This window comes from Aspergillus sclerotioniger, assembly GCF_003184525.1.
Source record: "Aspergillus sclerotioniger CBS 115572 chromosome Unknown BO94scaffold_6, whole genome shotgun sequence".
NCBI lineage: Eukaryota > Fungi > Ascomycota > Eurotiomycetes > Eurotiales > Aspergillaceae > Aspergillus > Aspergillus sclerotioniger.
In genome coordinates, this window is record NW_020290996.1 from 539,511 (window position 1) to 564,311 (window position 24,801).

The following is a 24,801-nucleotide window of genomic DNA, read 5'->3' on the forward strand; positions in this document are numbered from 1 at the left end:
AGGCCACATATGGCATTTCAGTGAGTAATACAATCGCTTGTCTCGATGTTCGTGGCGGGCATTGTTGGGTTGAGGGTTAATCTATCTTGGAATCACAAAAAAAGAGAAATATAACAGCTAGAGACAGTCATTAAATTCATGATATAGTTAGGCTACATCCAAGAATATGACTAAGTTTTTAGACTCATGTTTTTTAGACTCATATTGTTAATATCATGATATTCTTTACTTATCAACTAATATACAGTGCACCTGTCTTAGCGATAGACGATAACTGGTCCTTTTTGAATTGCCGGTTCAGATCTAAGGATTGCCCAAACAGGAAAATCTTACGCGTCAAATGCACCGCTTTGTCCTCCGTATCTATTGCCTAGTACGGTAATTCTACAGGAACATCTCAGCCATCAGGCCCCTCCCTCCTACAGTAACATCCCGCCGTGCCATGTAGAGCATTTACCCTTTACGGCGCCTTGGCTATAATTCTTTGTTTGCCCAAGACACTTAAAGCTCTAGCTACCTTCTTCCTTTTCTTCTTCCTTTACAATGGCTCCATCCTCGCTGCAGACTGACTCTGCCAGTGGACAAAATGTCATCGACATCCCCGAACATTGTGCCAATGGCGAAACCCACGTGGCTGCAGATGCCGCCTCGCTACATCCTGGCCAGTCTCCTAACAGCAATGGGTGATTTCTTACTTGGGTAAGCTACCATATTTCTCTCTTGATCTCCCGAAGGCTGTTCATGGATGGTCGAGATTACAGCAGCTAACACGGGTATGGCACTGTTAGAGTTGACACCAGTATCATCGGACCAGTCACCGTCATGCCCAGCTACATCGATTACTTTGGCTCACACTCTGCCATCGTGCATGGCATCATTGTCTCGTCGATTTTGCTGTCGGCCTCATTCATGAGCTTTATTGCCGGTCGGCCCGCCGACGTGATGGGCAGGCCACTGGCAATTGCGCTTGGAGCGGCCATTCTCGGTGCAGGTGCCGCGTTGGAGGCCGGTGCTGTCAGACTGGCCATGTTCATGGTAGGTCGGATTGTTGAGGGGATGGGGTTTGGGTTGTACTTTGGGACCTTGACTGTGTGCGTATACCGTTGGTCTTTCATTGCTTCTGTATAAGGCTTATGCGATGAATTGTCTGAACAGATATGTCTGTGAGATCGCGCCGCCGAGTGTCCGAGGTCCCCTGACGACGGGTCCGCAGTTCATGATTTGCCTTGGTCTCGTGGCGGGATACTTTACTTGCTATGGCACTGCAAAGATAGAGGGGTCAATGTCCTGGCGCTTGCCGTTTATCATTCTGGTCTGTTTGGCTGCAGCATTTGTCACTTCAGTTTTGCTCTACCTTCCACCCTCGCCCCGATGGTTACAGCTCCATGGCAGGGGAGAGGAAGCGCATGCAGCGTGGGAGGCTCTCGGAGTCAAGGTAGAAGACCGTCCGGGAATAGAGGAAGTGCTTGAAGGGGTGGCGAATTCTGGAGACGGCTCGCCGTCCTCGCTGTCGCCCACACGCGCGGTTATAGAGCAGCCTAAGACCGAAGGTAGCCTTTTCGACTTGTTCAAGCGAGATGTACGTGGCCGAACTATGTTGGCGATATTCCTCATGGGCTTCCTCCAGCTCAGCGGGATTGACGCTGTCTTATATGCAAGTTTCCATCTCTTGATCCTCGAAAAGAAGAAGCCTAACATGTCTTAATATACCCCTCTCCTCTTCCAACAAGCCGGTCTTTCCAGCACTGAAGCCTCATTCTTTGCATCCGGCATCTCCGGCATTGTTCTCGTTGTGGTTTTGGTCCCTGCCCTTCTCTTCGCCGACAAATGGGGCCGACGCAGTAGCACCATCATCGGTGGAATCGGTCTCACTACGACAATCCTTCTCATTGGCCCCCTGTATGCGAGCAATGCCGTGAATCCAAGCCATGGAGCCGCGCGCTGGATTGTGATTGTCTGTATCTATTTCTATGCAGTATTCTTCGCCTCCACCTGGGCAGTCAATATCAAAGTATTTGCGCCCGAGATCCAACCACAGCACACCCGTGCAAAAGCAACGGCTCTAGCCCATGGCTTCAACTGGGTCTGCAACTGGTTTGTGGCTTTTATTTGCCCAATTCTTCTGGAGAAGACTAGGTTTGGAGCCTACTTCCTCTTTGATGGATGTTGTGCGTTGACCACCGTGGTGTGTTTTTTGTTCATGGTTGAGGCTAGGGGGAAGAGTTTGGATGAAATTGAGAGGGCTTTTATGCGGAGTGTTGTGGATGAGGAGGAAAGCAAAGGTCTCTTTTGGTATCTACGGAAGGTGAAGGCGATGAAAGTACAGTGAGATGCCAGGTAAAATTTTGGCCAACAACGCACTACCATCATGTGATACTTTAGCAAAATAGATCTATGGGCTATGGGAATCGGTGATCCGGGAGGAATACCCTCTCCGGCTATCTCACGGATAAGCGGACTTGGTTCCGGCATATTTACCAGCGAGAAGACCAAAGATAATGCACGGATGCGGATATGGGATTGCTCCACCAATGATGAGGATTCCCGGCAGGAGTCTCCCCGGATTTCGGGGTGCCCCCACGCGGGGTCTATCAAGGGTCCGTGGGGGATCAGCGGCTATTGTGGATGGGTCGGACATCTACCGAGTGGGGGTGCTACTTAAAGATGCTAGCTGGTAGCTACAACATGGCAGAGCTCATAGCAACAGACTCCAAGCATGGCTCCCATCAAATCCATCGAGTACTTCCGCGTCAAGCCGCGCTGGCTTTTCGTCAAAATTACTGACGATCAGGACAAGTTCGGATGGGGTGAGGCCACTCTAGAAGGCCACACACAGGCTGTGGAGGGCGCATTGGATGGGATGATCGCTAGACTTATTGGATACGAAGCAGAGTATGCCCACTTTCTCTGTGATGCTTCTCAATGCTAACAATGCAGTGACATCGAGCACATCTGGCAGACTATTTGGCGTCTTGGGTTCTACCGCGGTGGCCCCGTCTTCATGTCCGCCCTATCCGGCATCGACATCGCATTATGGGATCTGAAGGGCCGCAGACTCGGGGTTCCCGTCTACCAGCTTCTGGGAGGCAAAGTGCGCAACAAGATCCAAGTCTACGCTTGGATTGGAGGCGATCGACCAAGCGACGTTGAAGTAGCCGCGTATGTTGCTCTCCATCCCGTCGAATTAGTCTAACAATCCCCAGTAAAGCCCGCCTCGCGCAAGGCCTCAAATGCGTCAAAATGAACGCCACCGAAGACATGAACTGGCTTGACTCGCCCTCCGTGCTAGACTCCTGCGTCGAACGCATCAAACAGGTCAAGGCTCTTGGACTTGATGCTGGACTCGACTTTCACGGTCGTCTACATCGCCCTATGGCCAAGCAGCTCGCCAAAGCGCTCGAGCCCTACCGTCCGTTATTCGTCGAGGAGCCGTTACTCGTTGAGCATCCGGAAGCGATTAAGCAGTTATCCCAGCACACGACTATCCCGATCGCCTTTGGTGAACGTCTATACACGCGATGGGATGCCAAGCGATTCCTTGAAGACGCGTCGGTCGATATCCTCCAGCCGGATATTGCGCACGCGGGGGGCATCTCTGAAACGAAGCGGATCGCGACTATGGCGGAGACGTATGATGTGGCGATTGCGCCTCACTGTCCTTTAGGTTAGTTGGCAAGTAACTTGTGATTTCTGATGCTAATGCAATGATAGGTCCAATCGCTCTGGCAGCTTCGATGCAAGTAGCGCTTGCGATTCCGAACTTTGTCATTCAGGAGATGTCGTTGGGGATGCATTATAATGTGGAAGCGGGGGATATTGATCTCACAACGTACTTGACAAACCCTTCGGTATTTGATATCCAGGAGGGATATGTACAAGCGCCAGCAGGGCCGGGACTGGGAGTAGAAATTGATGAGGAGATGGTGAGGAGAATCAGCCAGGAGACGGAGCCATGGTTGCCAAAGGAATTCTACGGACCGGATGGTGGGATTCGCGAATGGTAGTCTAGTCTAGACCTGTAGAGACATGCAGGAGAGAAATGCGGAGTTGATCTACACAGTGACACCAGAAATGCGGGGACGTGGGGGGGCATTCATAGTTTCGCCATACATATACCCAGACATGTCATGGCATTCACCTCCACCCCTCACGTCAACCCGTATTATTCCCAGGCAATGGACCTCTTCTCCCTGCACAACACAACCGCCCTCGTGACTGGCGGCACCCGGGGCATCGGCCAACAAATGGCCATTGCCCTCGCCGAAGCCGGCAGCGACGTGATTCTCATCCAGGTATGTCCTTCCACCACCACCATTACCACCACCACCATAACACCAATCCATAACAGAGAGACCCCTCCAACCTCGAAACCAAACAACTTATTGAATCCCTTGGCCGCAAAGCACCCATCTACACTGCCGACCTCTCTTCCCGAGAATCCGTCTCGGCACTAACCCCCACCATCCTCGCCGACAACCACGACATCAACATCCTAGTCAACTGCGCGGGCATCCAACGCCGACACCCCAGCCATCTCTTCCCGGACAGCGACTGGGATGATGTCTGTCCCCTCACCTTTCTCATCCTCCCCACCTCCCAATTCACCCACCCATCCACTAACCCCAAAAACCGGGATAAACAGGTCCTCCAAACCAACCTCACCACCATCTTCACCCTCTGCCGCGACATCGGCGCCTACATGCTCACTCGCTCCCCAGACCCTCACGACGGCCACCGCGGCTCCATCATCAACGTCGCCTCGCTTGTCTCCTTCCAAGGCGGGATTACGGTCCCTGCGTATGCGGCTGCCAAGGGCGGGGTGGCACAGCTCACGAAAGCGTTGTCGAATGAGTGGGCATCCCAGGGGATAAACGTGAATGCGGTAGCGCCGGGGTATGTAGCTACGGAGATGAATACGGCCTTGTTGAATGATGAGAATAGGGCGAGGGGGATCTTGGAGAGGATTCCGGCCGGGAGATGGGCCACCCCGGAGGATTTCAAAGGCGTCACGGTGTTTTTGGCGGGACGGGCGAGCAGGTATGTGTCTGGGCAGGTGGTCGTGGTTGATGGGGGGTGGATGGGGAGGTAGTTTACATCTTACAGGTGGATAATGGACCGAGTAAGTACCGAGTGGGAACATGAGGCCCACATGCCCTACGGCCGAGATTACCTATGCTGATTCATGGGGGTAGTTGGAGCTTGAATAACCTAGCCTTGTCAATCCTTAACTTGATATACTATTATACAGAATTGTGCTACCTGGAAATCGTCAGACAAGAGTCCACTGTCTTCTGGTGCTTTGCTCTTCCCGATATGCCCTCTCAACTGGAACAGTTGTCAAGCATGTCTTAGGTCCCCATTCAAAGGATCCAGGGATGGGATGGAGTATGTGCGACGGGCAGATACAGGTCCAAAAGAAGGCTTGTCCTGAAGCTTTACATAGTATGCGGGAGAAGATCAGGATTATATCCTCAAGTCGGGTATCCCTAGCCGAGTAAACGGCGCGCCTTCTGATCATGCCAATACCAGTGTTGTTTTAGGTTGGCATCAGAGACGCACAGGCCAAAACCAAGACACCATCCGCCCACAACCTCGTGATGGATCTACCGTTCGAAAATACTGGTGTTATCACCAAGTCGCCTGAGATTTCAGACTGAAACCGGAGTAGAGGGAGAACTGCAGCTGTATCAACTCGGGGATAGACCGTTGCATAGTGGTAGAGATGAGGGATATCCTTGAAACGACCAATGGCGGACGAGGGTCCACGCCAGCCGAAAGAGGAAAGGTAGTCTCGACAACGATGCCTCTTCCGGACTAGCGTTTAGTCATGATTGCAACCCCTGCGGAGACTAAACTACATTAGGAATAGCAAACGGCTATTCTCCATCCCGAGTTGATGTCCCAAGGCAACTCCCGGTTGCATCTCTGGTTCTTCACCACCCGTACAACGGTTTTGTATCGATGTCTATATCCGACAGACTCTTGCTGTTGTTATCTCCGAGATCTACACCCTCTCTTACCCTATCCAACCATCCAGTTCAAGATTTTGATCGTACGATGACGAGGCCTTGGTCGAGCCATGTTTCCGCCTCGTTCTCTCCATTGTTCCTGCAGCCTGGCGATTTGCGATGTCACGATGAACTTTCAGGATGTACTGGGTTTACCAAGAGCAGATGTCAATCACTGGCCTGCCGATGACATCAACTAGCGTTGATAACCATAAGCGAACTCCGAACATCGTTTAGGTTCCTGAGACCAGCAAGATCATCAGGGGCGTGCAGAATGTGGAGTTAAGCTAATGGTGGCTAGTTATCTATGGCTTTCCATTGGCTATATGCAGAAAATGGGGCGACTCTAATCAATATAACATTAAGGCCTGATGATCCTCCACCCCAAACGGCATGCTTCTAGAATCTGGTCAGCAACCACCAGTCGGACCTAACTGCTCCACTCAACCAGACTTGGAACGAGAACGCGCAACCGGTGGACTGGGATGGGATGCTCCTGTGCAGTCGATCCACCCCTTGCCCGGGCATTGGTGTGAGATACTGCAATAATCTCTCATCCTCATACTCCTGACGCGTCAGTCCTAATCATGGATGCCTATTCTTGATCGATGCACAGCTCCATCCGCTACTTAAATACTGCTTGAAGATCGCTTCCTCAGTTGCAACAACCATTCTTCCATCATCAAGATGCGTCTCTCCCTTCTCCTGGCGGGTGCCATTAACCTGGTCGCCACGCAGGCTATTTCGGCCTCGCACTGTACTCCCGAAACCTTTACTCCTCATCTTTCATCCAATGCCTCTCTGGTCTACGCAGTTCCGTATGGCCCCAATGATACCTTTGTTGGTCCGTTGGGCAACTATTCCGGTCTCCCCGAGTACTGCGCTGTCTATGTCAATGTGAGCTCGTCCGCGACGTCGTCCTTTGAGTTCGGCCTCTGGCTGCCCATCAACACCTGGAACAAGCGCTACATGGCTTACGGCAATGGCGGCTTCACCGGAATGATTGCGTTTGCCGATATGGCCCCCGGTGTCAACTACGGCTTTGCCACCGTTTCCACCAACACTGGACACAACTCCTCCGTGACCCAAGCGGGTGATGCACCCTGGGCTCTCAACGACCCTGAGACCCGTACGGACTGGGGATGGCGTGCACTCCACGGCTCGGTTGCTCTTGGAAAGGAGCTTACCGAAGCCTTCTATAACGAAGACATTACCTACTCTTACTACGCTGGCTGCTCTACCGGCGGTCGTCAGGGCCTCAAGTCCGTTCAGATGTTCCCTGAGGATTTTGACGGTGTCCTTGCCGGTGCCTGCGCCTGGTGGACTACTCACCAGCAAAACTGGGATCTCAAGCTCGCCACCTACAACCTCCCCAACAACGCCAGCCACCACATCACCGAGACCCAAGTCGATGCCCTTGCCGCTGAAGTCCTCCGCCAATGCGACGGAGTTGATGGTGTCGAAGACAACATTATCATGAACGGATACGCCTGCGATTTCCGTCCCGAGACCCTCCTTTGCGATGGTCCCTCTGCCAACACGTCTACCTGCTTCACCGCCGACCAGATCGACACTGTGTACAAGATTTACGCCCCGTGGGTCGAGACGAACGACACTCTTGTCTTCCCCAGCTTCGCTTACGGTGCCGAAACCCAGTTCGCTCAGATGATCATGACCGACGACGACGAGCAGGACAGCCCGAGCGGTATTGCCTATCCCCGTGACTTTGTCTACAACGACGCCGACTGGCCCTGGCAGAGCCTGGATTACTCGACCATCCAACTGTCAGACCGTCTCGATCCCGGTAACGCCACCGCCGACGACTTTGACCTCCGCCCGTTCAAGAAGAACGGCGGCAAGCTCATCCACTACCACGGGTTTGCTGACGGGGAGATCCCCACCGGCTCCAGTATCTACTACTACAAACAGGTCCAGAAGACTCTTATTCCGCTGGGTATCGATCTCGACGACTTCTACCGTTTCTTCCTGATCCCGGGTATGGAACACTGCCTGGACTCGGTGCATGATGCCCCGTGGTACATTGGCGCGGCGAACCAGCCCGGCGGTTTGACCGGCACCAATATCTGGGGTGTGCCTGGATACCGTGACCGGAAGCATGATGCGATCCTGGCGCTGATGGCGTGGGTGGAGCAGGGTATCGCTCCTGAAGAGCTGATTGCCACGAAGTTTGTGGACGATACTCCTGCCGAGGGTGTGCAGGCTCAGCGCCGTCTCTGTGTCTATCCTAAGGAGGCCAAGTATGTTGGTGGTAACTGGAACGAGACCAGCTCGTTTGAGTGCAAATGATCCTGCTTTTGACCGTGCCAGATCGTCTGGCTGGATCTTGCCCAAGGGTGCACAGGCTTCATTAGTTCAATTGTATAGTATACTTACATAGCGTAATTGACTGGGCTTTAGAGTATTTGATGGATTTTCTCTGCTAGTCTGGAAACAATCTTCATTTCATTAAACTTGATAATTAATTTGCTGCTTTCCAGTCAGTGTTTAGACGCCCTTCATCTGCCAACAAGGAAATGATTGTTGAGGCGAAGCTGACTGTGGCGGAGTCCCGCTATAGCCTACAAATAAGCACTACTTTAGTGCTACTATTCCCCAGCTCGCTCCGCTTCATCCTTTCCCACCATCCATCCCTCCACAACTCGAAAACCACAGCCATGCTTCGCGCAATAAGCGAAATCCTGAATCGCGCTGCCTTTGCACCCCAAGAACAAAAAGTGGCAGAGTACCTTCGAAATGCCACACCCGGTCAGTGCATATCCTCTCTACAGGCAGACACTAATCCAGTTAGACCCCGTTCTGCAAGACCTCCAAACAGCCATCGCATCAAATATAAGACGGATCAATGATTCTAGATCTACCTTTGAAGCCTCCTCCATCCAGGATAATACCGACCGGCAGCGATGTAATCTCTCCCAATCAATTACATACCCAACATACTAACAATTCCAGACTGGACAAAAAATAGTCTCAAGAACCACATCCAATCCACACACCCCAACATATCCCTCCCCAACGAGACAATCAATCTCCTCTGGAGATCCTTCCACTTCTACGCCCACCACCCATTCCCCCACTACCTCACCGAGAACAGCAAGATTGATGTGAATGGATTCCAACGCGCAGTTGCATTTCTCGTCCACGATGCAACAGATCTCCTAGGTACACTGGAAGATGGTGATTATTACTGGCGTTTTGATGAGGCGTTCTTCCGGAAGGCTAGCTTTTCGCGTATCCTACGGAGTATTGGTCATCTTGAGGAAAATGGACAGGATGATGCTGCGGTGGATGATGTGATGGATGTTTTGGCTATGACTCAGCCACAGGCTATGAAGTTGATGCCGTCTCCTGATCAGTTAAGGCCTGTTGCGTGGAGGATGCTTGAGGATGGGAGGGTGCCGATGGGGTGTCGGGTCGGGAGGAGGGATTTGGTGTGTTTGGTGGGGTTGGTGCTTAAAATGAGGTTGGGGAGGGAGAAATGGGGGTATGGGGATCATCTTGGGGTGATTGGGGATGGGGGTCTGGGTGAGGAGGGCTTAGCTGAGGTTCTTGTGAAAGGGGTGGTTGGGGATAAAGATGGGTTGGAGATTGAGGATCTTCAAAGGGTGAAGGATCTTTTGGTGAGTTTGAGCTTGTTCCCTTTGTGTTGAGTTGGTTTGGATTGGGGCTAATGTGAATAGCCGAATCTGGGCTTGCGGTTTCATCAGCTTTGGAAGGTTATTTTTCAGCCACGGACAGATAATCGTGTGCAGGAGATGGCAGGTGATACTCTAGCACCACGTATCCTGTCGGCTATTTCGCTCTTCATCCCTCTTTCTTTGCGGCCTGCTCATTGTCGTTCCGCATCGCAAGATACTCGTATTCCTTTGCAGAAGTCAGAGCAAATGGTTGATATGACAGTTTCCACTCTTGTCCGGGCACTGCAGCAGAACCCTCGCCCTAAGCTTATTATAGCTACCGATGATGACAACTCAGGCAGCCCAGATACGGTGGTAGGAGCATTTATCCCTGGCCTGCTATACAGTGAGGGCGAGTATCCACAGACCGGAACCTCGCATTTCTTGTTTCAACTCCAGCCGGAGTTCCGCCTTCTTCGATGGCCTCATACACCACTTGTGAATCTTATAAACGGAGAGGGAGATGGGGATAGTTCGTCTATTGAGGCTATGGAAGCGGGTGTCTATGGCATGAGCCCTTATCGAATTGGGAATCCGTTGGGCAGCGCTGGGATTCGGGTTGATCCTGCGACGAAGTCGATTACTCTCAGCAGGATTGCAGATGCTGGCGATACGAATAATGCGGGATATAAGGATGTGTGTCTTGGTGACAATGCCCAGTGGGAGGTAGTAATTCAGCCAGGTAAAATGGAGGTCTATAATGGGCTGTTCCAGTGTCCTGAGACCAGGTAATGATATCATGCAGTCATCGTTGTTGACAAATCTCCTGCCATTAGCCAAATCCCTGGCCTTCAAGTTCTCATTTAGAGAAAAGTGCACAGACTGAAAAGTATCGATTATTCTCAACGAGTGGATATCCACCCAAAGTCACACCAAGCATAAATTGGTATATTGCCCCATGGCCACTACAGCGCTGCAACCCCACCACGCTGGGGCAATCACGTGGCCCCCACCAAGCTAGCTAGCTAAGCTTACCCCTCGATTATCTCCGGCATCGGTTCCATTCCCATCACCAATCCCTCTACCTAACTCCCATCACCTCAATCCCAATCCCTCATCAACCACCACCACCACCCAAGCAGAAAAACCATGTCCCTCCAAACCACCCCCCTCGCCTTCCTCGGTGGCGGCAACATGGCCTCCGCCATAATCTCCGGCCTCCTCCGCAACTCCGTCCCCGCGAGCAACATCCACGTCTCGGAGCCCTGGGAACCCAACCGCACCAAGATCGCCGCACTGGGCGTGCAAACCACCACCTCCAACATCACCGCCGCTGCCGCCGCCTCCATCGTCATCATCGCCGTGAAGCCCCAAGTCGCCAAAGCCGTATGCGAGGAACTCAGTGCCTCCTGGGCTGAATCCTCCCGGTCCACTCTCCCAATAGTGGTGAGCATTGCTGCTGGAATCACAGTGGAAAGTTTACAGAACTGGTTGAGCGAGAAGAACAATGGAAAAGTGCCGGGTGTTGTGCGCGTGATGCCGAATACCCCTGCTTTGGTGACGGAGGGAGCGAGCGGGGCGTTTGCGGCCAAGGAGGTGGGTGAGAAGGAGAGGGGGCTTGTAGAGGAGTTGTTGGGCAGTGTGAGTCGGGTTACGGAGTGGGTGGACAAGGAGGAGTTGTTGGATGTGGTTACGGGGCTTTCGGGTACGTCTCTATTCCCCTCTTCTTTTGGTTGTTGTGTTGGATGTTGTATTTGGTAAGACTAACCATGGGTTTGGGTATGGATAGGATCCGGTCCAGCGTATTTCTTCGCCATGGTGGAACATCTTGTTGCCAGTGCTACGGCTCTCGGATTGACCAAGGAGCAGGCGACTAGGTTGGCGGCGCAGACGTGTCTGGGTGCGGGTAAGATGTTGGTTGAGTCGGAGGATGAGCCGGCGCAGTTGAGGAAGAATGTGACGAGTCCGAATGGAACGACGTTTGCGGCGTTGCAGACGTTTGAGAAGTTGGGGTTTGCGGATACCGTCGATCAGGCGGTTAAGGCGGCGACGGATCGGGCGGCGGAGTTGGGGGAGAGTTTGGGGAAATAATTTATTCCTTTCGTTAGTGGTGAGGTGGAGATGTGATGTTGTATGGGATATATGGGAGGAGCAAAAGATGTACCAATCTGCTATGAAGACGAGATCAACAAAGCAATGAAGTTACGTGAACTATGAGATAGCTATGAACCCGCTTGCGAATCCCGAGGAAGAAACGACAGCCAATGGTCTCATCCACAGTATATTCCCTTCTAGACAGCCAGACCGACCTCTCCCAATCAATACAACCTCAACCCGATAGATACGGAGATATCTACTCAGCAAAAGTTAGAAATAGTAATTTAATTGATACAGTTACGAAATAGAAACATAGGACATATTACTAGTCCCAAAAAAAAAAAAGAAAATGGAGAAAGAAAAAAGAAATAATTACATCGTCAGCGGCAGGATTTGAACCTGCGCACGCGAACGTATCAGATTTCGAATCTGACGCCTTAACCACTCGGCCACACTGACTTTTGATATATTTTATTCTCGTGTTATTAACTTATAACTATATTATAAAATCTAGGATTATTGATTGCGGTACAACGAAGATCTTCTCGAGTAGGTATAGTAGAGGTGGTTTTGTTTCTGTTTTAGTGGGGGGGGGGTTTTTTTTCTTTTTGGCTTCTATTGTACCGTGTGTACTAGCTATTACTTGGTAGTATGATGTAATGGTTTGCTTTTGCTCTGTTTCTTGCGCTGTGCTTCGGATAGTAGTATATTTATTTTGAAGTGATGTAGGATTGTGTCAGTACTACTACACCTTCACCAGAAATAAATTTCGTTATATGTACAAGTCATGGATCATGCAGTGATTGAACCGGGTAGCGTTCCGATAGATGTAAACAGTAAACACTCAACAGACAAGATTTAAAAAGGTAAAATAAAGTACGGAGTAGGCGGAGCACCAAGCCTTTGCTTTAGATCTCTACTAAGTGGGTACCAAGATCGGAACCACTAAATTTTGAGACCGGACGAACCTTATGATCCTCCTGAACTACTTCACTTCCTGGTGTCTCAAAAGACAATCGACGACATCGAAAGGTAAGTAGGGAAAATACTACAATTTATCCTGCGACATGCCATGGTCGGGTCTCGGCTGAGCCTTAGTCCGCACAGGGTGTCTACAGCCGCCCTTTTGAGTACATATTTCTCGTAGCTCCCGATGGACATCCGACATCGTCTTTGTCCTGCCCAGTTCCACCATCTGAGATCGTCATAATGTCCATGCCATCGCATTCTGCCATGACTGGCACTGAGGATACGGATTCGGGATTTCGCGATGACCTACTGCAAAGCTACCCCGATGCCGAGTTAATCCAATACATCATATCGTCCCCCAAATCTCCATCCTCCTATGACGTACATCTACTTTCATCAAAATACATCGCCAAGACATGCAGTCACGCAGAAGCGGAGGATGCAATAAAAGCCATGGAGATAGCCCATAATCTCGGAATCCGCTGTCCTCGCGTCCAAAGAACCGTCGCCAATAAACTCGATGCCCACTACATCATGAACCGCATTGAAGGCACAACCCTAGACACAATCTGGACCAAACTAAGCTGGTTCACAACGATAAAGCTAGCTTTCCAGCTCTGGCGCTTTGTACGGATCCTCCGCTCAGGTACTTCATCGACCGCCGGATCCCTCGCAACTGGGCGATGTCGGTCTTTCTATCTGGATGATAAGTTTGGGGTCCCTGCGCAGGCCACAGCAACGGATCTGGGCGAGTTTATGAGATTCTGGGGGAATTTTAGAGGTATGCGGCAGGCGATGCAAGTCGCCAAGCAAGGCCAGATTCTCACAGGAGATGAGTATATTCCGTCCACTACGGGGGGATTTGTCTTGACGCATCATGACCTTGCGCCGAGGAATTTACTTCTCGATTCGTTGGGACAGCAGCTTTGGTTTTGGATTGGGAGTTGATGGGGTTTTATCCTATTTGTTTTGAGTATGCGGCTATGTATAATTTTGATATGTATACGGGGTGGACGGGGTGGGATCGGATGCGGTGGTATTTGTTTACGTGGATTGCGGTGGGGTGGTATGGGCGTGATGAGAGGGTGCTGGCGATGATGAGATCGAAGTTTACGAGGTTTAGTGCGGGGAGGAGGTTTGAGTTGTTGGAGGTTGGAGGGCCGTGTAGAGTTCCAGCTTCTTAGAGTATTTCCATATCGTCCTGCTTTGCTAGTAAACATACCGAAAGTTCAGGTTCTCCTTGTCAGTCAGATCTCCGAACGCTGTCTCATCCTGATTTTCCTCGTCCCCCAACTCAGCCTGTATCATGTCCCGTCTTCGGTTCTCCCATGCCAACATCACCCTCAATACAAGTATCAGTGCAATTTCTATAAAGTTTGCCACAATCATTGACCAAATCCCCAGTGTGTACCGTGGTGCCTGATCTGATTTATAGAAGAACGGCCCGGCAATGTTCCCAGCACACACCCCCAGGAATATCATCGCGTTGGTGACCACTTTCTTCGTGTGACCGGCAATGTTGCCAGTCAGGATGGAGAGGATCAGGACGAATGATGCGTTGTATGATCCAGTCAAGTAGTAACAGATGAGACGACTGACCTTTTGGGTCTCAGGAAGGAAGCAGAGGCCAAAGGCCCCGGCGACGTTGGGGAGGAGAAAGACGATGGCGGTTATGCAGCGGTTGTTTGGGGGGAGGCGGTCGTTGATGAACACGCTGAGGAGAATCATAATGGAGGTGAAGGCACCGTATGGGATTTGCATGAGGGTTGTTATGACTGGTAGGTGAGCGGTGGGTTATGATATGGGAATGATGGGCTTACGGGTTGTGAAGCCAAAGCCTTGGATGATGAGGGTGCCAAAGTTGGAAATCCCCCCATTAGGTATGTTTCCTGAGAAGCCAAGGAGAAGAAATACCCACACTTTCCAGTCGAGGAGAGCTTCTAGGACCTGCCCGGGCTTTAGGGTCTTGTTTTCCACGCCGGTTTGGTTATCGCGCAAGCGCTCGATTGCTAGTCGCTTCTCGCGCGGTGAAAAGGTACGTGCTGTGACAGGCGAGTCGGGGAGAAATATGGCGATGATAATACCCCAGGCTGCACAGAGAGCGCCAATGATCAGAAATTCGTACTTCCACGAGGACAAGGCACCGCGGATCTGGCCGATGCCGTAGCCGAGGAGACCACCGAGCGCGATTCCGGCTCCGTTGGCGGTATACCAGAGACCGATGCGGATGGGCTGTTGGCGCCGCGTATACCACATGCTGGTGATGAGCATGAATGCGGGATCACTGTCAATTAGCGATGATCCACATGGTCACGATGATCGACAAATTAACATAGGCACACCTGCAGGCCTCAGCGGCACCAGATATCACCCGCAGCACGGCCAACTGAGTGAAATTCTTTGCAGTAGCTGTTCATGTCAGCAGTCTCATAAGAAGCTCAATATACACACTCACCCTGTAACGTCAGGAACAGCCCCCATAGGAAAATATTCACGCCCAGGTACTTGCCCACAGGGAAGCGCTGGAGAAGAAAGTTGGTAGGCAGCGCCCAGACGAGGAAGCCAAAGTAGAAGACAGACGACAACCAGGAATACTGATCACCAGCCAACCCCAGGTCTTCTTTGATTCCAAAGATAGCTGCATACGACAAGGTCGTTTTGTCAATCTAGGTATGTTAGATGTGTCAGATCATTCATGTCAATTTACTCACGTAGTAAAAGGCATAGCAGACTGACAGAAACGGCAGAATAGTCCAGTCTATCTTGCGCACAAGTCTCTTCAACTCGACAGGCTCTGCTGATTGCAGTTCGCCATCTGCCAGAAGGGCCAGTGCCGTATCTCCATGGTTGACTTTGCTTGGATGAATATCCTCAACTTGAGAGGGAGACCGCTTGGGAGCACCCGTCGAACTTTCTGTAGCCGTAGCCATGTTGACAATGAGCGATGAGGAGAGAATGAGGGGTCAACCGGCCGATGTATACAGCCAAGACAGTCATTAGCGTGGGGGATCGGCATCGTGCAGGCGGATATTTCTCCGCATTCTGACCGCTAATCCGGGGTCGTCTCCATCGACCGGCGAAACAATTGCTTCAATTTTGACCCTTCTCATACGCATCCAGAAACACATCATGTCGTCTTTGACTCGTGAAGAAGTTGAACAGCACTCGACACGCGAATCGTGTTGGGTGGCCGTCCACGGTTCTGTTTACGATGTCACTGGTTAGTTCCAATTGAAATGCAATCTCGTGTACTCACCCCAACAGATTTCCTCGATTCGCATCCTGGTGGTGTGAGTGTTATCCTCCGTTGCGCTGGCAAAGACGCTACAGCCGACTTTGACTCAGTTCACGACAAAGACGTTCTGTCGCAAGCCCTGGCTCCGTCTGCCCTCAAAGGCGTTGTCCACCCTGACACTCTGGCAAAGTCATCCAGGCCTCCTCCTAAACCTTCAGCAGCGGAAGAGAAAGCTCCGCCCCCGTTAGCAAGTTTAATCAATTTACACGATTTTGAAAAGGTAGCCCAGCAGTATCTCCCCCCTCACGCATGGGCATATTATTTCTCAGGGGCAGACGATGAAATCAGCAAACGCCAGAGCCAAAAGGCTTACCAGAAGGTGGCGCTTCGACCTCGAATTCTTCGTAGTATCCGCAGTTTGGATACTACTACGTCGATCCTGGGCAAGTCTGTCTCGTTGCCGGTCTACATGAGTCCCACGGGAATTGCCAAATTTGCTCATCCGGATGGCGAGTGCGCCCTGGCTGTCGCGGCAGGCCAGGAAGGACTGGCGCAGGTGCTGGCCAATGGATCCAGCATGTCCATTGACGCTGTGCGAGTGGCTGGAACACACCACGAGAAGCCGCTTTTCCAGCAGCTGTACGTCAATAAAGATATCAAAAAGTCAGAAGAAACAGTCCGACGGGCTGTAAAGGCCGGCGCTAGTGGGATCTGGATCACGGTTGACTCCCCGGTGGTGGGAAAGCGGGAAATGGATGAGAGGTTGAATCTCGAAGTTCAGGTAAGACGCCATCTGAGTCATAGAAATGAATCTAACACATGCAGGCGCGAGACTCATCCGCAAAAGGACAAGGTGTTGCAAAGACAATGGCCAGCTCCATCTCGCCGTTCATCGACTGGGAGATCCTCTCATGGCTTCGAAAGCTTACCGATCTGCCAGTGGTGATCAAGGGCGTCCAGTGCGTGGAGGATGCAGTACTGGCATACCAACATGGGGTGCAGGGAATTGTCCTTTCTAATCACGGAGGGAGATCCCAGGACACGTATGATCTCTCATCTATTATAGTGCCACGCTAACACTAACAGCGCCCAACCACCGCTGGTCACACTGCTGGAGATCCGACGGTATGCGCCATTCCTGATCGAAAGCCACATGCAAATATTCATCGATGGAGGCATCCGACGGGGGACCGACGTGCTAAAAGCCCTTGCCTTAGGAGCGACAGCAGTAGGATTGGGACGGCCATTTTTGTTCAGTCTGTCCGCGGGCTATGGAGCTGAGGGAACACGCAGGGCCGTTCAGATCTTGCGACAGGAGATTGAGGCAAACATGGTGTTTTTGGGGTGACCCGGTTGTCCGAGTTGGGACCTCACTTGGTGAATGCAACGAGGCTAGAAAGAGATGTGGTTGGCTCAGTGAAGCTATAAGATTCTTATGTGCAATGCAGGCATAAACCCAACACTAAGAAATGGAGAGTTGGAGAGGGGAGAGTAGCAATCCGATGGGCTGACCGAGCGAGCTAGAGCGTAAGCACTAAGCCGGTTGTGTCGGCGGGCTTATCGAGGCCATTCAAATGGCGCAAACACCGGCACTAAGGCACCCACGGGGCATCGGCCGCTAAGCATCCGAGGCGTGTAACGATTCCCATGCTTGTTCCTGGCACTATCGCCTAATCACCCCTCCAAGGTCCCGGTTCAAACTATTTGAACCCCCCACCCCCCTTCTTCCCATCCTCATTCAATTTACCTTCTCAACCCAATAACATCTATCCCAATGACTTCCCCAATCCCCGCCCCGTTCGGCACATGGGAAAGCCCCATCACGCCCGAAACCGTCACCTCGCAAGGCATCACCTTTTCCGCCGTTGCTACCACAGTTCGTTCCTCTCCTCCACATCACCATGCTACGCTAACTGACTCCTTCCAAGCCTGATGGCACTATCTATGTCGCCGAAGGTCGTCCAGCTGAAGAAGGCCGCTGCTGTATCGTCGAATGGCGCAACGGTGAACCCCGCGACGTGCTGCCTAAAGAGTACAGTGCGCGCACCGCAGTCCACGGCTACGGCGGAGGAGCTTTTGCCACCATCTCGAATGGAAATATCGTCTTCCACGACTGGAAGACCCACGGGGTGTATGTTCTCGACCCCGCCGCCGGCAGCGTGACAACTGCTGTCGAACCAGACCCCAAGATCTACTACGCGGATTTCAATGCGCACCCGCAGAAGCCCGAATGCATCCTGGCCATCCGGGAGGACCAGCGCTCCGGAGAAGTAATCAATGAGCTCGTCCTGATCAATAGCGTCGAGAAAACGGTCAAGGTTGTGGTCTCTGGAGCGGACTTTTACTCCCATGCGAGGTTTAACCCCGCTGGGGATCGGGTCTCGTGGATCCAATGGAACCATCCCGATATGCCATGGACGGGAACCGAGGTCTTCGTTGCATCGTGGGTTGATGGGGCACTGGAGAAGCCTGTTAAGCTTGCTGGTCAGGCTGGCGAGGAGAGTATTACCCAGCCCCGTTGGGGCCCTGATGGAACACTGTTTTTCGTGTCGGACCGTAGTGGCTATTGGCAGTTCTACCAATGGAGTCCTGACAGTGACAAGCCACGCGCCATTGTCATTGAGGGTCTGGAAAAGGGCGAGTTCGGTCATCCAGATTGGTTTCTTGCAAGGTACTCCTTTCCTCATTACCAATGATTCCCAACTAATCTCCCTAGCTGCACCTATGTCCTCCCCAACCCCGACACCATCGTCGGCGCCTGGACGCACGAAGCTGCCGAACGCCTCGTCATCATCGACCTCAAAACCAACACTTATACCTTCCCCTCCCACGTTGCCCCTCTCACCGGAATCCGCGACAGCTCCGTCGCCCTAACCTCCCCCACCAGCATCGCGGTCATTGCCAGCACCCCAACCTCCCCCAGCACCGTCTACCACGTCTCCCTAACCACCGACACCACACCCACCATCCTGCGCTCCTCCACTAATCTCACCATTCCTGAATCCTTCTACTCCCACGCCAAGCACATCTCCTTCCCCCGCACCACTCCCACCCACCTAGACACTCAGTCCCACGCTTTCTTCCTCCCCCCCACAAACCCCAACTACACCAGCCCCCCAGGCAAGCTACCCCCTCTTATCATCTCCATCCACGGCGGGCCCACCGCACACTCCGACCCGGGCCTCACCATGATGTGGCAATACTACACAACTCGGGGCTACGCCGTAGCCTTTCTCAACTACGCCGGATCCTCGGGCTACGGGCGCGCCTACCGCACCCTGCTGAACGGATCCTGGGGTCTCCTTGATGTTCACGATGCCGCCGACTGCGCTCGGTACCTCATCTCCACCGGCCAGGTGCACCCGTCCCATGTCGGCATTACTGGAGGCAGTTCAGGCGGATACGCCGCCCTCCAAGCCATCTGCGATTTCCCATCCCTCTGGGCCGCCGCGATCAGTATCTCCGGTATCAGTGACGTGGAGGCTCTAGTCGCCGACACGCACAAATTCGAGAGCCACTACGCATTCCGTCTACTGTTCGATGACAACGTGCCCCAAACAGAGGAAGAGAAGCGGACAGTATATCGGGCCCGGAGCCCGCGGTTCAAGGCCGAGAACATCAAGGCCATGACATTGTTGTTACAGGGAACAGAGGACGAGATCGTGCCCTTGAATCAGGCACAGGCAATGGCAGATGACGTCCAGCGGAGTGGTGGTGTAGCCAAGCTGGTGATTTTCGAGGGCGAGGGACACGGGTTCCCGCGCAAAGCGGAGAATGGGTTACAGGCTATGAAGGAGGAAGAGGATTGGTGGAGGGAGAGTTTGGGGGAGAAGCAGTAAATATATCGCCACATTTTAGTATATCATGGGGCGAGATAAACTCGTATATAATAAAATGAATAGTTGACTTCCAATGATTATTCCTGAGAAAAAAGCATTCTTAGTAGAGTTGATGCAGGTGGATGGCATCTACCTATTGCCGGTTGCGTTGCAGGCTCCCTTTTTCTGCCACCGCCAAATTGAACACTTTTCGCCGAAACTTTTTCGGGCCTGTACTTTCTTAAATCCGCTTATTTCCGGGGCTTTTCATGCGAGGTTCGATCGGTTCTGCCGCTGTGGGCGGTGGGGAAAGCGGTCTGGGATCCCTTCTCTGCCACTGTCAAATTGAACACTTTTCGGCGAAAGTTGTTCAGGCCTGTACTTTCTTAAATCCGCTTATTTCCGTGATTTTTGACGCGAGGTTCGATCGGTTCTGCCGCTGTGGGCGGTGGGAAGGGCGGTCTACTCCCTACCGACGTACCTATCTATCTATCTAGTACAATAATAATAAGAGTAATAGTGCATGCCCCGCCTACCTAGCTACATGTAAGGTGGTTGATGTATCCCATGGAGTAGCAATATACTTTACTACCGTTTCTGTTTATTCCATTCTGTTATATGCTATCAAGAAGAAGAAGCCTCTTTTCGTTGTTTTGCAGTTCGGGTCGGGGATGATTCCCGGGTGTTAATGGACAGCTGATTGGTCGGCTATCTATCTAATAGTAGTATCTAGCACTCCACTTATTTTGCGTATAAACAAGCGCACGATCCTCAGTACTATGAGGGTTGATAAAAACACAAAAAATGCTCGCACTCGGATTCGAACCGAGGATCTCATGATTACTAGTCATGCGCTTTACCAACTAAGCCATGCGAGCGGATTGATGACTCCGGGGCAGATAATTGACAATATCAGAGTAAATAGAAAGTAGTAAGGTGGTCATTAATGATGACGGTTCAACTTGATGCTGCTATCTGTTCTCTAATACAAAGTACCATCTTCTTGAACAATGTATAGGCGGGGTTTATGGTCGAGACCGCATCTACTTCCCCGTCACAACAACAACATCTTCTTCACCCTCGGCCTCATCCTCGACTCTTGCATGCACGCCCTTCCTTCGCCAAGCAGCCCACACCCCAATGGTACACACAATCAAGCTCAGCGCACATGCCAATGTAAACGCATACCCCTTCGTAAACCGGGGCCCCTCGACTGTCGGAAACACCAGCAATGGCGTCCAAGCCGTGGTAGACTGCGCCACCGCATTGATCGCAACCAGCACCACCGCCCGCTCCTGCGGCGAGTACCGCAGCTCGGTATTCACCCACCCGTACAGTACGCTCGACATGGCCACTGAGGCATAGATTGTCGAGAAGGCGAACCACTTTGCTGACTCCGGGACGTCCCAGATCGTCAGGATAAGCAGCCCCAGGCTATTCCACGTGTGGGCGAGCACGATGGCCCATTCGGGACCCAGGCAAAGGTCGGAGAGGAAGCATACCAAAAGGGTGTAGAAGATGCCTAGGGCTGGGGCAATGGCGGAGAGGTTGTTTAGCGTGGCGGTGCTGAAGCGGTTAAGGGATTTCAGCCAGAGGAGATATCCGCCCGCGGAGGTCTGGAGGCCTGCGTTCCAGAACAAAATGTCGAGGACAAGGAATATGTAAAACCTGCGATTCTGGAGGAGAGATTTCACCGTGTGCAGGATTGAGATGCCACTGATCGTGAAGCGGTGACCCGTGCGCTCGAGCCGTTCGCGGCCGCGTTGAATGTCCTCCTTGCGCATGATGAGACGGTTGGGCTTGTCAGGGGTGCCGGGTAGGACGAAGAATCCCAGGATGCCGATGGGTATGGTGATCACCGCGCAGATGATGAACATCCAGCGCCAGCCGGCTAGACCAGCGACTCCGTCTAGACGGGACGAGGCCCCGGCTTGGATGAGGCTGGCCGTCAGCGTACCTAGGGTGAGGCCCACGTAGAAGCAGCCACCGCGACGGGCGATTTCGTCTCCGCGATACCATGCACCAAAGATATAATGCATGCCGGGGAAGAATGCCGCCTGTGAAAAGGGTGAGATGGGAACCAAGGTGCAGGGTGGAAGGTTGACCCACCTCGAACCATCCCACCAGAAACCTGTAGGCCATCATCTCACTATACGAGGCGGCCCGGTACTGCAGGAGAGTGAAAACCCCCCATAAAATATCCATGATGGGGATAAGCCACGAGATGGGCACGCGGGTGAAGAGATAGGCAAAGGGAAGCTGGCCGACCACCGCACCAACGGTGTATATTGTCTGCAGGTTTACCAGGTCATCACCGCGTAGACCGATGTCTTCTTGCATTCCCGATACATAGGCATTGTCTGATAGCGAGAAGTTAGTTATGATAGACGATGGAGCACGGCGGACTCACTCAGGTTCGCCTGGTCAATGTATTTCGTCCAGTAGGACAGAAAGGCATAGGGAACAATGAGGGCATCGAGCTTAAGGATCAATTTCCGATCTTCACGACTATCCTCCTCGGAGAACCAGCGCATGTGGTACCATCGACGCTGTTTGGGGGAGGTCATTGTGACAGTGTTGTTGCTGACAATCAGCCCCTACGGTCGGGTTTATAAGAACCTTATCAGCGGCAGATGAATGTCACCATTATTGAAGGGATATGCAACATGGCGATCTGTGAGATGTTGCTGATACGGAACTCGTCCGCATTGCTTGGCTGCAGATATAGATATGGTTGCTTGCGGATTGTGTTAAGAGGAGGTGATAAGGCGTGCTCGGTCGCTGGTCAGTCGAGCATCTTTCTACAACTCCCAGCCTCATCATCCCCGCCATTCTCGCCATCCTAGCGATTCTATAAGATGCACATAAATGGCGAAGTTCTTATGGAAACAGGCGTTTTAGGGCGACCATGGCCCCCGATGATTGATGCTCAAGACACGAGGATTGAAGCTTATCTGACTTTCCTCCTGTCAGAGGTCTGTATCCAGACCAGGAATTAGCTGACTGTCACGCAAGAAAGCGGGGCTTTCATGACATCTCCATGGATTGACAGCAAGCATGCTCGTGGCCAGAACATGATTAGAACGAGGGGAAGCTGGGTCACTCAATTCTAGGGGCGATGGCGTAATCTCAGTGAGGGGGGAGGAACATGCCAAGTCACATGAGGAACTGCTTGATAAATGATAATCTGCTGCTCAGTGATAGATCATTCACAGAGGAACAAATGAGGGAGCATTGTCACCTGATCCCCCTGCACCTTCCTCATGCATGATACTACAATACCTTTATAGTTGCGCTCCGCTCGGTAAGATGATCAATTTCACAATCTTGTACCACGTAGCTACCAAACCTACTATATGCAACTATATAAATCAACCTTCATCAACGAGGGACTGATACACAATCCATGCTTCAACCAAAGCCCGTACACTGAACGGAATTATCGGAAACAACTGTCAGGGCTGCTCTCTAGGTGCGCTTCTAGGGACGGAGCCCCTGCCAGACTGTAGACAACTACACCATCTGGCAAAAGACTAGGATTCTGAGCCACTAGGCTCAGGTGCGCATCCCTTATAAGCTTGACCCTCTAAGGACTGTCCCACTAGGGGCCGTCACACTATGAAACTATGCCGGGCCACGACAGCATGACAACATAGCAAGCAGACCATTGGGTACATTCCGGACCGTTCAATCACCTCAGGTCATTGATCTTACCAAATAAAATTCTGCATAGACTGACTTTCACAATTGCTGTTGATCGAGGAAGAAGTTGCCCCTTACCTCAGCTCCTTACGAGTAGCCGCCGGCCCGAGCTCGAATCGCGGGGTAGTATCTTTATATATAAGACTTTGTGTGCACTTCACGCTGTTCAGAAATTTTTTAGCCTACAGTGTAGAACAGCCGCTGCAATGACCACACCAGAGCGAAAATACTACCTTGTGACTGGCGCAAGTCGAGGTGAGTATCTCCTTGGTTGTATCATGATAAGGAGACTATCCTGATACGCTTGGTTATAAACAGGTCTCGGTATCGGATTAGTACAACAATTACTTGGCCGCCCCGAGACCACAGTTATAGCAGCTGTCCGTGACATTGAGTCGGCAAGCCCACGCCTTCTCGCCCTTCCCAACGAAAAGCAAAATACATTGATCATTGAAAAGCTCGACAGCGCAAATGATGACGACGCTTTAACCGTTTTGGAGTCGCTGAAAGAGATACACCAAATCCCCCATCTTGATGTGATTATTGCCAACGCCGGGATGTCACAAGAAAAGGCTTCTGCAGCCGTGGTAAGAAAGCAGGCTATGAGAGATCATTTCAATGTCAACGCGATAGCAGTATTGTTGCTTTACCAGGCAACAAAGCCTCTTCTCCGATCCGGTGGAAAGTTTGTCGCCATCTCGTCGACATCTGGATCAATCCTCGATGTGGCTGCTAGGCCAAGTTCGAATATCGCATATGGTTCCTCAAAGGCCGCGTTGAACTACATTATCCGCAAAATCTATTTCCAGGACAAAGATCTGATCACCTTCCCCGTCCACCCAGGGTAACACCCCTCTCTCCATTGGAAGAAAGATGGTATAGATTAACCTGAATACGCAGATGGGTGCAAACCGACATGGGCAACAGTTCGGCCAGAAAGCAAGGCCTAGAGCAGGCTCCAGTAACTGTAGAGGAGTCCACGCGAGGGATCCTCGACTTGGTGTGTCCCGCCCTTAGATGCCATCTAGAAGCGTGCAAAAAAATTAACAGCTAAACAGATCGATAACGCCACCAGAGAAAACTCGAACCGATTCCTCGACTACAATGGGGATGAAGTACCATGGTCGACTTGTATTTCATACCTCCTCGATTTGGCCATCGAGGTTGTGTCTAGAAATGTTGTTGTTTATAATCTACACCAACTACGCACTCTGACTAAGAGTATGATAATTAATCATAGGGTCTAGAGTGATCGTCAAGCGGTCGTCTACGTTTGCTGTTCATTCGTAGGACACTCTTCATTCCCATTCTATCTCAATGTTGTACAATTCTGTGAA

General features: G+C 51.8%; 12 protein-coding genes and 2 non-coding genes across 14 annotated transcripts; 10 read left to right on the forward strand and 4 right to left on the reverse strand.

Moving 5' to 3' along the window:
• Window positions 1-586: 586 nt before the first annotated feature.
• On the forward strand, window positions 587-2,329 carry BO94DRAFT_582926 (general substrate transporter; the record flags this gene model as incomplete). Its single annotated transcript, XM_025615515.1, has 4 exons — window positions 587-699; window positions 789-1,091; window positions 1,156-1,658; window positions 1,731-2,329. 4 exons carry the CDS (start codon window positions 587-589, stop codon window positions 2,327-2,329), a joined length of 1,518 nt encoding a protein of 505 aa, XP_025470304.1.
• Window positions 2,330-2,698: 369 nt separating this feature from the next.
• On the forward strand, window positions 2,699-4,106 carry BO94DRAFT_532487 (mandelate racemase/muconate lactonizing enzyme family protein). The gene is made up of 4 exons (XM_025611129.1): window positions 2,699-2,892; window positions 2,938-3,159; window positions 3,204-3,664; window positions 3,712-4,106. Exons 1-4 carry the CDS (start codon window positions 2,717-2,719, stop codon window positions 4,002-4,004), a joined length of 1,152 nt encoding a protein of 383 aa, XP_025470305.1. The 5' UTR covers window positions 2,699-2,716; the 3' UTR covers window positions 4,005-4,106.
• Window positions 4,107-4,175: 69 nt separating this feature from the next.
• On the forward strand, window positions 4,176-5,212 carry BO94DRAFT_486762 (2-deoxy-D-gluconate 3-dehydrogenase; the record flags this gene model as incomplete). The annotated part of the gene is made up of 4 exons (XM_025609017.1): window positions 4,176-4,292; window positions 4,349-4,561; window positions 4,643-5,119; window positions 5,193-5,212. The coding sequence occupies 3 exons, from the start codon at window positions 4,176-4,178 to the stop codon at window positions 5,087-5,089; spliced, it is 777 nt and encodes a 258-aa protein (XP_025470306.1). The 3' UTR covers window positions 5,090-5,119; window positions 5,193-5,212.
• A 1,235-nt stretch (window positions 5,213-6,447) lies between these two features.
• BO94DRAFT_346157 (tannase and feruloyl esterase) lies at window positions 6,448-8,428 on the forward strand. The gene has a single exon (XM_025607075.1). It carries the CDS (start codon window positions 6,696-6,698, stop codon window positions 8,313-8,315), a length of 1,620 nt encoding a protein of 539 aa, XP_025470307.1. The 5' UTR covers window positions 6,448-6,695; the 3' UTR covers window positions 8,316-8,428.
• A 209-nt stretch (window positions 8,429-8,637) lies between these two features.
• BO94DRAFT_572979 (uncharacterized protein) lies at window positions 8,638-10,637 on the forward strand. The gene is made up of 3 exons (XM_025614950.1): window positions 8,638-8,931; window positions 8,979-9,646; window positions 9,707-10,637. Exons 1-3 carry the CDS (start codon window positions 8,763-8,765, stop codon window positions 10,433-10,435), a joined length of 1,566 nt encoding a protein of 521 aa, XP_025470308.1. The 5' UTR covers window positions 8,638-8,762; the 3' UTR covers window positions 10,436-10,637.
• A 155-nt stretch (window positions 10,638-10,792) lies between these two features.
• On the forward strand, window positions 10,793-11,874 carry BO94DRAFT_621934 (pyrroline-5-carboxylate reductase family protein; the record flags this gene model as incomplete). The annotated part of the gene is made up of 2 exons (XM_025617030.1): window positions 10,793-11,348; window positions 11,433-11,874. 2 exons carry the CDS (start codon window positions 10,793-10,795, stop codon window positions 11,732-11,734), a joined length of 858 nt encoding a protein of 285 aa, XP_025470309.1. The 3' UTR covers window positions 11,735-11,874.
• A 244-nt stretch (window positions 11,875-12,118) lies between these two features.
• BO94DRAFT_t94 lies at window positions 12,119-12,199 on the reverse strand. Its single transcript has one exon. It is a non-coding gene; the product is annotated as a tRNA-Ser (tRNA).
• A 558-nt stretch (window positions 12,200-12,757) lies between these two features.
• BO94DRAFT_621935 (uncharacterized protein) lies at window positions 12,758-13,691 on the forward strand. The gene is made up of 2 exons (XM_025617031.1): window positions 12,758-12,772; window positions 12,848-13,691. Exon 2 carries the CDS (start codon window positions 12,950-12,952, stop codon window positions 13,655-13,657), a length of 708 nt encoding a protein of 235 aa, XP_025470310.1. The 5' UTR covers window positions 12,758-12,772; window positions 12,848-12,949; the 3' UTR covers window positions 13,658-13,691.
• A 227-nt stretch (window positions 13,692-13,918) lies between these two features.
• Window positions 13,919-15,639, reverse strand: BO94DRAFT_582932 (MFS allantoate transporter; the record flags this gene model as incomplete). Its single annotated transcript, XM_025615516.1, has 5 exons — window positions 13,919-14,484; window positions 14,530-14,993; window positions 15,052-15,118; window positions 15,165-15,375; window positions 15,421-15,639. The coding sequence occupies 5 exons, from the start codon at window positions 15,637-15,639 to the stop codon at window positions 13,919-13,921; spliced, it is 1,527 nt and encodes a 508-aa protein (XP_025470311.1).
• Window positions 15,640-15,838: 199 nt separating this feature from the next.
• BO94DRAFT_554307 (FMN-dependent alpha-hydroxy acid dehydrogenase) lies at window positions 15,839-17,372 on the forward strand (the record flags this gene model as incomplete). Its single annotated transcript, XM_025613706.1, has 5 exons — window positions 15,839-15,929; window positions 15,974-16,725; window positions 16,770-16,987; window positions 17,031-17,277; window positions 17,307-17,372. 5 exons carry the CDS (start codon window positions 15,839-15,841, stop codon window positions 17,370-17,372), a joined length of 1,374 nt encoding a protein of 457 aa, XP_025470312.1.
• Window positions 17,373-17,630: 258 nt separating this feature from the next.
• On the forward strand, window positions 17,631-19,855 carry BO94DRAFT_486775 (S9 family peptidase). Its single transcript, XM_025609018.1, has 3 exons — window positions 17,631-17,820; window positions 17,873-18,615; window positions 18,661-19,855. The coding sequence occupies exons 1-3, from the start codon at window positions 17,719-17,721 to the stop codon at window positions 19,781-19,783; spliced, it is 1,968 nt and encodes a 655-aa protein (XP_025470313.1). The 5' UTR covers window positions 17,631-17,718; the 3' UTR covers window positions 19,784-19,855.
• Window positions 19,856-20,567: 712 nt separating this feature from the next.
• Window positions 20,568-20,640, reverse strand: BO94DRAFT_t93. Its single transcript has one exon. It is a non-coding gene; the product is annotated as a tRNA-Thr (tRNA).
• Window positions 20,641-20,805: 165 nt separating this feature from the next.
• On the reverse strand, window positions 20,806-22,329 carry BO94DRAFT_614827 (MFS general substrate transporter; the record flags this gene model as incomplete). Its single annotated transcript, XM_025616747.1, has 3 exons — window positions 20,806-21,819; window positions 21,872-22,122; window positions 22,173-22,329. 3 exons carry the CDS (start codon window positions 22,327-22,329, stop codon window positions 20,806-20,808), a joined length of 1,422 nt encoding a protein of 473 aa, XP_025470314.1.
• A 1,341-nt stretch (window positions 22,330-23,670) lies between these two features.
• On the forward strand, window positions 23,671-24,711 carry BO94DRAFT_511205 (SDR family oxidoreductase; the record flags this gene model as incomplete). Its single annotated transcript, XM_025609753.1, has 4 exons — window positions 23,671-23,719; window positions 23,783-24,308; window positions 24,365-24,464; window positions 24,523-24,711. 4 exons carry the CDS (start codon window positions 23,671-23,673, stop codon window positions 24,709-24,711), a joined length of 864 nt encoding a protein of 287 aa, XP_025470315.1.
• Window positions 24,712-24,801: the final 90 nt, after the last annotated feature.